Source organism: Solanum stenotomum, chromosome 2, assembly GCF_019186545.1.
Source record: "Solanum stenotomum isolate F172 chromosome 2, ASM1918654v1, whole genome shotgun sequence".
NCBI lineage: Eukaryota > Viridiplantae > Streptophyta > Magnoliopsida > Solanales > Solanaceae > Solanum > Solanum stenotomum.
In genome coordinates this window covers 4,832,104-4,842,257 of record NC_064283.1, presented here as the reverse complement: position 1 = coordinate 4,842,257, position 10,154 = coordinate 4,832,104, and the positions used below count along the sequence as shown (strand labels likewise).

At 27.9% G+C, this 10,154-nt stretch overlaps 1 protein-coding gene across 1 annotated transcript; it reads right to left on the bottom strand.

Annotated features, from left to right (window-relative positions):
• Positions 1-3,957: 3,957 nt before the first annotated feature.
• LOC125856380 (probable strigolactone esterase DAD2) lies at positions 3,958-8,664 on the bottom strand. Its single transcript, XM_049535912.1, has 2 exons — positions 8,221-8,664; positions 3,958-4,809 (listed from the first exon to the last, which is right to left on the bottom strand). Exons 1-2 carry the CDS (start codon positions 8,589-8,591, stop codon positions 4,377-4,379), a joined length of 804 nt encoding a protein of 267 aa, XP_049391869.1. The 5' UTR covers positions 8,592-8,664; the 3' UTR covers positions 3,958-4,376.
• Positions 8,665-10,154: the final 1,490 nt, after the last annotated feature.

The window sequence follows — 10,154 nt, the reverse complement described above, 5'->3', positions numbered from 1 at the left end:
AAGAAAATGAATATCCGAAATTTAGGTAAAATAAGACCTATTTCAAGCTTCACTTTGAAGTTATGAAGCATTAATCAAGGGCTAAAATCAGCAAAAACAAACGGGATATAATATATAAAGATCTTGAAATGGAAACTAATTATTTATTCGTTTGTCAAGCTTATAAAAAATGACATATAGTTACTTCCTTTTAGGGCTATTTTTGAACATTATAAGTATTTGTTGAAAAATGAAAATCAATATGATTACTAAATATTATACAATATTTAAACAGAGTCAAACAAATGTACAGATTGTTTAGCAAATGAAGGACAAAAACATTTTTAAAAAAAAAGATATGATAATTCAGGATATTATGCTCAAGGGAATAGAGAGTTGATTTGGAAAGATTTTAAGTAATTTTATTTAGTTTTTCTACTGTATTAAAAAAGTAGTAATCTTTACTATTATTATTATGAAGCATATTCAATACTGAACTACTTAATTACCCAAAAAAAATATAAAAAAAATACTGAACTACTCATATCTATTCTTTTTTTCTGAAATAAAAAGGTTGCTAGACAAGTTAAAAAATGTCAATAGGAAGTTGTTTCAATAAAATCAAATTTAAAATGGCTTATTTGAGATTGCTGGGAAATGTCTATATCATGCCTATGGCAAGGCCCACGAGGGATCGGGTGGTGGATTTAGTTAAGATATAAAGTTACGCCTTGACTATCAGTTATAGCTTTTGGTACAATGCAGTAAGCACTTGATCCTAACAAGTGATATCGCGTTTGATCCTAACCGAGACAGAAGATATATTTAATAAATAATCTACCTAGTTTTCAATTCATTTGAAACACAAGATCTACATTTCAATATTTTCCATGTGACAAAAGATAAAACTAATGAAGAAATACAACAAATTAAAAAGGAAGACAACATGCCAATGTCAAGTGAAACTTTAGGGAATTTTATCTAATAATATTGCCAATAATTTAAACATTGCAATAATTATTTGTAGTGGATCTGAAGTACATGTAACATGTATCATAAATCATGGAGTAAGTACGAAAAGGATAACATATGTATGGTAGTCCCTATAAAGCCGTATTCCATGAAAGTTAATTATATCTAGATTAAAAGAGTTTCATATTTTTCAAGGTCCGTCTTATTTATACGTATATCATGTATCATAAATCGTGGAGTAAGTAAGAAAAAGACAACATATAGAGGCCCCATCATGTTGTCTTTTTCTTACTTACTCCACAATTTATGATACATGATATACGTATAAATAAGATGGACCTTGAAAAATATGAAATATGACAAGCATATACAAAGCTCTATTTTTCAAATTCGTTTTGTATGTGCTTGTTATTTTTCATATTTTTCATGATCCACCTTGTTTCTATAATTCTTTAGAATTATCAACATACTCTTCAAGATCCACCTTGTTTCTATAATTCGTTAGAATTATCAATATTGAGTATTAATTTTTCTATAGTTAGTTTATATCCCAAGAAAGAAAAATGTAATTACTTTAATATGATTGCATTACCAAGGAAATAATTAATAGGCTACTATATTAATTTAAGAAAGAAAACGATAAACTTAGTTGCCCTTCATTTCGTTGGTCATCTCATACCAATTGCTCTTGATTTATTAGGTTAATTAAGTTATATATACATATCTATTAGAGAGAAAAAAAGAAAATGAAGATGGTCATTTTTAAAGATTTTCTTTTGTTATATTTAAGTCCAATTAAGTAACATATAATAATATTACACGCAAGAGTTCTTAGTTTCTAACTTCTAATACAAGCCATCATTTAAGTTTGTGATACAATCAAGAATATTGATTTATTACCAAAAATTGTGATGTCTTTTAATCTTAATCAGAGGTTTCGATTTGTCCAAAATATGTAATCGTCCTTACTAAGGAACACTTTACCCCCAAGTTGAATATTCCATCTTGAATCTATCTTGTCCATAACACCATCTTATATCAGCCCATAAGTGAGGACAAGTGGCCCATAGATATTGTCCAAACCCGAAAAAGGCAAAGGCCCGAATATCCACACCAAATTTAACTTGTGTCTGCTTTTAAAATTTATTGATGTATGTATCGACGTTGGAATAACTTCAAATATACGATACCTATAATAAATTTTGATAAAATTTAACTTTACATGCAATGTCTGAAATTATATATGGCTGGCATTTAGATATTTTTGTTTGATTTCAGTTATTTTAATCTGAACTCCATGCACATATGGATGAAATCCAAACAAAAATGGTTGATGTCAGGCAAAATTGATTGATCTTTAGTCATTCAAAAATTATTTACTCATTTGTACTTTAGTCATTTTATCTGAAGTTTAATTTGGTAAACTCAATGTTTAAAAACTGTATATAAATTAAATGGTAATGTCAAAATTGACTCCTTTGAAAATTTTGCAACCTAAAATTAGCTGAATGTTCACATTGTAATGATATGGGCCCTTGTGAATACCCTGGGCCTGAAACTATGGCTTATATTATGGGCTATATATCCAAAACACTTGAGAGCTCACAGCCATCAATTATGACCGGGTAATTAGCCCAAGAAAATATGACTCGCTGGGCTCAAATTCTTATTATAATGATTTCTTTTTGAAACGGAAGAAATACTATTAAAGATAATTACAAGGAACGAAGCGGTGAGAAAATCCCGTGATATTCAAATTTGATTTTGAAAAATAAAAGATTGACCAGCTATTAAAGATAGAATTGCATATGATAGGTTCTTTTTAATTTAAATTAGGTAATAAGACAGAAAGTATAATGGTCACAAAAATCCATAACAAGACCATTCAAACTTTGTTATAAACAATTCACATCATGGTAAACAACAATAATATATTCAATATAATAGAGTCCGATGAAAATAAGATATACACTATTTTTAATAGATTCTCAACTCAAGAAATAATTCATACATCTATTTTTCTTGAACTACATAAAAAAAAGTCACAAAAAAGTATCACTAGATCTATTTACTTTTTTTCTTATAATGAAAAATTAAATATAATCAAATGTTAGAATCCCACACGAAATTGTTAATTAACAGCTCATTACATTAGTACAATTCTATCAGTTCAAGTCTTAACATGGCAGGTCCTTTATATAGAGAACAAAATAAACCGTACACAAAAGAGAGTATAATTTTTGTTCCTATTTTAAAATTCTAACAAAGACTGACACTTCTATTTTGTACCACATGACTTTATGTTTTTTTATTTTTTTTGAAGATGCAAACTCTTCTTTACATAAATACCAAATGAATTTAAGAGAAAAAAACAAAAGTGGATTTGAAAAATATAACCCTAAAAATAAAGAGGAAAGTGGAAATGGTCCAAGAAGTGACACTTTCTCACGTGAAATTTATCAGTGCATCTTCTTATCCTCTTTTTTGGATAATCATAATGGACCCTTCCTTGCCATTTTGCCTGGTGTCACCATCTCCTTCAAAATTTATTTTTCTCCCTCATACAACTGACACTAATTATGTGAGATTTTTTTAGTCTCATAATAAATTAATACTCTAATTTGGGTCAATTAATTTGTGNCCTTGCCATTTTGCCTGGTGTCACCATCTCCTTCAAAATTTATTTTTCTCCCTCATACAACTGACATTAATTATGTGAGATTTTTTTAGTCTTATAATAAATTAATACTCTAATTTGGGTCAATTAATTTGTGAAATAAAAAAAAAAGCACGCACATTATAATATGTAATGTTAATTATGAAAAGAAAAAAATCATATTCTTTGCTTTATTCTCACATAGTAAATTGGAACAAGAAAATTAAACCAAAACCTCTTTTTCTTTTTTTCGTCTCATAATAAATTAATACTCTAATTTGGGTCAATTAATTTGTGAAATAAAAAAAAAAGCACGCACATTATAATATGTAATGTCAATTATGAAAAGAAAAAAAAATCATATTCTTTGCTTTATTTTCACATAGTAAATTGGAACAAGAAAATTAAACCAAAACCTCTTTTTCTTTTTGGATAAGCTACACCAAAGCAAAATTTGAGGAACAAAAGTCATCATACATTAGTTTAAGTAACTTGTAATGCACACAAAAAAAATAAACTCAAACTTTGTGTATTCAAGTTTCTTTTTTGCAAGGATTGTTATTCTTGAATATTGTCAACATCCTATTTAGTAAAAATCCAAACTTTTTCCACAAATCCACAAAGTGTATCAAAGGTTCAAAAACTAAACAAACCATGCATAGCCCTTTTTCTCTTTGATTTTGGTTTGGTTGTACGAGGAAATGAAATGAAAATTCAGGATTTAAATTCTATGAGTTCAACCACTCTGTACCTGCTTCAATAAGATCGATCACCTATGAGAAAGAGCTCTCCTTAGCTCTTGAGCCAATAAATTCGGGGCGCTAAGGTGTGGCAAATGACCTTCAATATTCAACCAATGCACGGTGTTCCTCCCACCAAGGTTGTTCCTTAAATACGTCGCGACTGAAGCAGGTACTGAGTGGTCCCTTGCTGTCTGAAAAATGTGACATGGTACTTTCACAAGACCTAAAACTCCCCTCATGTCACTATTAAACACTGTCCTTGACACAAACAATGTTATGTCCGGTCTCATATTGAACAATGTCCTACTGAATTCTCGTACAGCCGCCGGAACGTCGGCTCCGACGGCTAACGGGGCAAAACCATTGACCCATGCTTCATAATTTGCCTCCATTGCTGAAAATACTTTCTCTATTTCTCCAAGTTCAAATCCACCATGGTAGTCTTCATCATTCAAGAATCTGATGGTGTACAACATTATTTTATTAAAGATTTGGTGGAGAAAAAAAGAAAAACAAAAGATTTGTTGTTTAGTTTTAAGTTTAAGATAAGGATTCTGATAACATGAAATGTCAATTGATTGATCATAACATTCTTAAGCAAATAAATTCATGAATTTTGTCAAAACATAAACTTAGGATAAGATAAGTTAGTTTGACAATAGTACTCTTAACTTTATGGGGAATTGAGAAAAAGTAAAAGAAAACAATAAACAAAAGGACCACGTTAAATATTCCTATTTCTAAGTCAATCCTATCCTCTATTTTACACCCAAATATAGAGTTATCTGATTTTTCAAACAATTAACTCTAATTCAATTCTCTATTTTATTTTTTAAAAAAAATAAATAAATTCTCTCTCCTCTATATTATATTATTATTTATATTCCATTCTTATTTTCTTATTTCATAGTAATATAAATCATTTCTTCTTTTATTTTTTGCAATAATCACTCTATAAATTTTTATGTAATACAACATTTTATTATTTTTCAAATTCTCCATTCAATATAAAATTATATTTTATTCAAAATTTCTAAATAACATAAATTACAATAAATATTATATAATACACATTAACGAACAATTCAAATAAAAGTGATTTATTGATGAAATATAATTAACATTATTAATATTGTATCATCGTAAAATTTATTTTTAAATTTTACATAAATACTTAACTTTCAAGACTATTACGTTACTCTCATAAATGTTCTATTAATGTATTACGGAATTCAAAATGAGCATTTTGCCCTAAAAATTGTTTAAATTTAACAATTTCGTCTTGTATCCAATCATTCCGTGTACTAATTTACTTCTGCTATTCCATTTTGAACTATTGCATCAAATATTTTCAGTCTTTAAAAAGTGTCGTTTAATAACTTATCACTATAACATAAAAATAGATTGTTTGAATTATCATGTAAATTTTGTACACACTTCATAATGAAAAATAATTATAATTTAAATTACATATTTAAAATGACAAAAAATAATAATAAAATAAATTAGAAAAATTGTTAATTCGGGATGAAAGTAGTATACTTATCAATAATATGTTCTAGATGTTATATTAATTAGAAAATAATTACAAATATTAGAGACTTAATTAATAATCTTATATAATATAAATAATAATAAAATAACTTTAAATTACACATTTGAAGTGACCATTTCCTTTAAAAAATTAAAATAGAAAAATTATTAATTTGGGTGGAAGTAGTAACTTGTTAATAATATATTTTTAGATGTTGTATTACATTAGAATATAATTACAAATGATAAAGACTTAAATCGTAATATAATAAAAATAATATTAAAATAATCAAAAAGTAAATTTGGAGATCTACTATTCACCTCACTATAATTGAAGAATAGAGAGTGATTGGAGAACCTATTCTTTATTTTACTCTCTAAATATAGAGAATGGAGAGTAAAATAAAGATGGGTTAGAGATGTCTAAGTAGGCCAACCAAACTCAATATTATATGTATGTATAGAAACTTAAATATTATACATACATATGAACAACAATAACATAGTCCATGTATTATGCAAGTGAATGTAATATGCAAGTGAAGTCGAAGGAAAGTAGGATATAAGCAGATTCTATCCTTACTTTGTGGGGTACAGAGTCGATTCTGTAAATTTTTGCTGAATAAAAGATACTATACATGCATACAAACAATAATAATATAGTCCGCGTAATATGCAAACAATATCTAAAGATAGTACGACATAAGTAAATTCTACTACTACTTTATGAGGTACAGAATTTGGTTCCAATAAATTCATGCTCAAAAGGATATTATACATACATATATCATATAATAACAAGAAATTATCTTTAAAATATCCTCGATTTTTTTTAAAAAAATATCTCAAATGATATTTCGACTCTCCAAAATTAGACTACATAAATGAGCTATATATTTAAATGTCATTTGTGGACTAAATTTTACCACAATCCATTTACCCATTTCATTTGAATACATGTGTGATGTGTCTATTAATTTGGCTTAAATATCAGATGTAGTTTTAAAAAAAATTAAAAATCCATATTCCCCAATAGGGGTGTGCAAAAATTGAAAAGTGTTATTGGTTTACTGTTATTGGTTTGTTTTATTGGGGTATTGGGTTAATGTTTTTTTAAAAAAAAAATTATTGAATTATCGGTTCGATATTGGTTTTTAATATTGGGTTATTGGATAAACCGATAACCCATAAAAACTAGTAATTTACTACTTTTACTTGTACATAAATATTATATATTAATTTCAATATTTTATTAGTTACTATATTTATCTTTTAGCCTTCAATTTACACTTTACAATGACTTTGAGTTCATAATTTCACATTATACAAAACGTTAAAATCTAAAGTAAGAACTTTATTAAAACCTGAATTAACCGTGGTGCACTTGCGGGAAACTCCTTGCCGAGGGCCTGTGCACCCCCGGGATTAGTCGGGGCTCAAAGAGACTCGGACACCCGGTGCAAATCAAAAAAAAAGTAAGAACTTTATTATTTTTAATTTCTCTTTGTGTTACACTTGTATAGTTCTTTTCATGTTTGTTATTATTGTTTCTATTTTATGAGTATTTGTAAAGTTACATTATTGTGTTTTCGCATCAAATTTATTAGAAAAGTCATATATTTATTTTATAAGTATTTTCTTATTGGTTAAATCGAACCGTTAAGGACCAAAATCGATAAATCGATAAAAAATATCTTATTGATTTAACATATTTAAAAGCCAAAAATAGATAAATTGAACCAATAATACATAAAATCAAACTGAACCAACCGATGCACACACTCCTATTCCCCAAGTATTACTTTTTCCTATCCTAATTTATTTGCCACTTTTTATTTATCAAAATTTAAATTCCATGAAATTTGATTAATAATATAAATTTTTAAATATCTATATTTTAATTTTAATCCAATTTAGTTTAAATTAACTCAAATAAACTTAAAAGTGTCACCATGGATAAATTCACCCTGCTAACACCTTACCTAGTAGATTTACATTTCTCCTATGATTTGTGAGCTATTACAGCAACAAGAATACCAAAAAAGAGAAAAAGTTACTCCAATTCTAAATTATTGAAAACTAAAGTAGTAGTGATTGTTTGGTTGGGAACAATTAACTATTTTGAAATTAGTTATTCTGGAATAACTTAATCCACCATGTATATAGATAACTTATCTCATCACTATGCTATAAATGGTGGGATAAGTTATTCCAAACATGTCAACCAAACAAAACATCTAAATTGTATTTCAGAACTATTTATTCTTATCCCTCACACCAAACGAGTCCTGGGAGCAATAAAAGTGAGAAAACTCAAAATAATAAAAAAAAAATCACCTGGGAGAAGCTCCGATGAGGATGAGTTTAGAAAAGAGTTCAGGGCGGCGAATCGAAGCGAGAATTCCGATCATGGCGGAGACAGAGTGTCCGACATAGGAACAACGATCGATACCAAGAGAATCGAGAATATGTAGAAGATCATCAACATATGGGTCAAGTGTCGTATAACGTCGGAAATCGAAGAAATCAGGATTTACACTGCCGGCACAGACAAGGTCATACAGAACAACACGGTAATCTCGGAGAAAAAAAGGTAAAATTCGACTCCAAGCGGATTGGTCTGTACCGAACCCATGGGCTAAAACCAAAACTCTTTCGCCGGAACCGACGACCTGAACGTTCAGAGCGTCTAAAAGGGTCTGACCCATTTGAGTTTTTTTTGCCTTTTTTTTAATTGGAGGGAAAAAAATGAAGAATACTAAATTTTTGTAGTCTTTTTTTTTTGTTTAATGATTGGGTAGGAGTTGTGTGAATGGGAAAAGTTATTGGATGGGTGTGGTACTTATAAAGTTGCCAAAAGACATCTAATTAATTCATCTGTATTAATTTAATTTGATACAAAATTTAAGAAAATATTTTTTTTAATTATCTTTGTTCTTTTTTAGTTTGCATGTTGTTTTTTTTGAGAGTTAATTTAATTAATTTTCAAATCTTTCGATTATATTTTAAAATAAAATTTTAGATATTCAAAAACTATATAGAAACTATTTGTAAATCAATATAATGAAAAAAAAACATCTTCAAATGTTAGTCGAAATTTATATTGTTTGAATCTCAAAAAGGAAACTATTACAACTAAAAAGGAACGTAGGGAGTAAAATTTATGGTCTAAAATTTGACAATAAATCATTTATTAAGAATAAAAATAGTCATTTCAAAGTTAAATTGTTTTGAAATATAGAATTATTTTAAGATTAATTAAAAAGAAAAGTGATTGTGTTTTTGGATTGAGGACTTTTGGTTCTTTAATTATAAAAAAAAACAATTTTGTACTATATTTTAAAGGTATATTGAATTTATTTTTTGTACGTACTTAATATTACATGATTAGTTATTATACTTTACAAAATTGACTCGTGAAAAAACAGTAAAACGTTTAAACCGAAAAAAAAAACATTTCGTCTAAATTATATCTCTATTGACTATTCATTCTTTTTCCAATTTGTATATTTTAAAGAAAATCAGCACTAGACATTTCCTTTAAATATAACTATGGCCCACTTATTGTTTATTGTAATGGAGTATAAGGCCTCATTTCTTTAGGAGGTTTGAATTTGAATGGTTCAATATTAGACGATTAAAATAATTTTCAGTACCATTTTATCAAAATTATTATTCATCAGTCACCATCATTAATTATTTTTACCATTACAACTATTATCACTTGTCAACCATTCGTCGCTAACCATCTTTGTTATCACAATCATCACCACTATCAATCATTATTGTCACCTTCATCAATATAATTATATCCACAATTGTCGCCGCCACCTCCATTACCACTATCAATCACTTTACCATTGTGATCTCTAGTACCAATCACCTCCACTATGTCGTTTGGTTGAGAACAAGTTATTTCAGGATTAGTTATCCTAGGATAAATTATCCCATTACTATAATATAAATGGTGAGATAAGTTATTTCAAACATTGCAACCAAACAAGACACAAAAAATTTATCTCATCACTATTTTTTTTATTCCATGACTATTTATTTTTATCCTTCACACCAAATGATCATATAACTAGCATCGCCATCAACTACGTACTACCAACATATCAACAACCACCACACATTCTTCAGCAACTACTAATTAATTATTGTCGACCAACCTCAACCAAAATAAATAAGGCGTAAAGCTACTCATTTTTTATAAACATAAAAGAATGGAAGTGTCAAACGTACTTCCTAAATTAAAAGATTATTTTAGA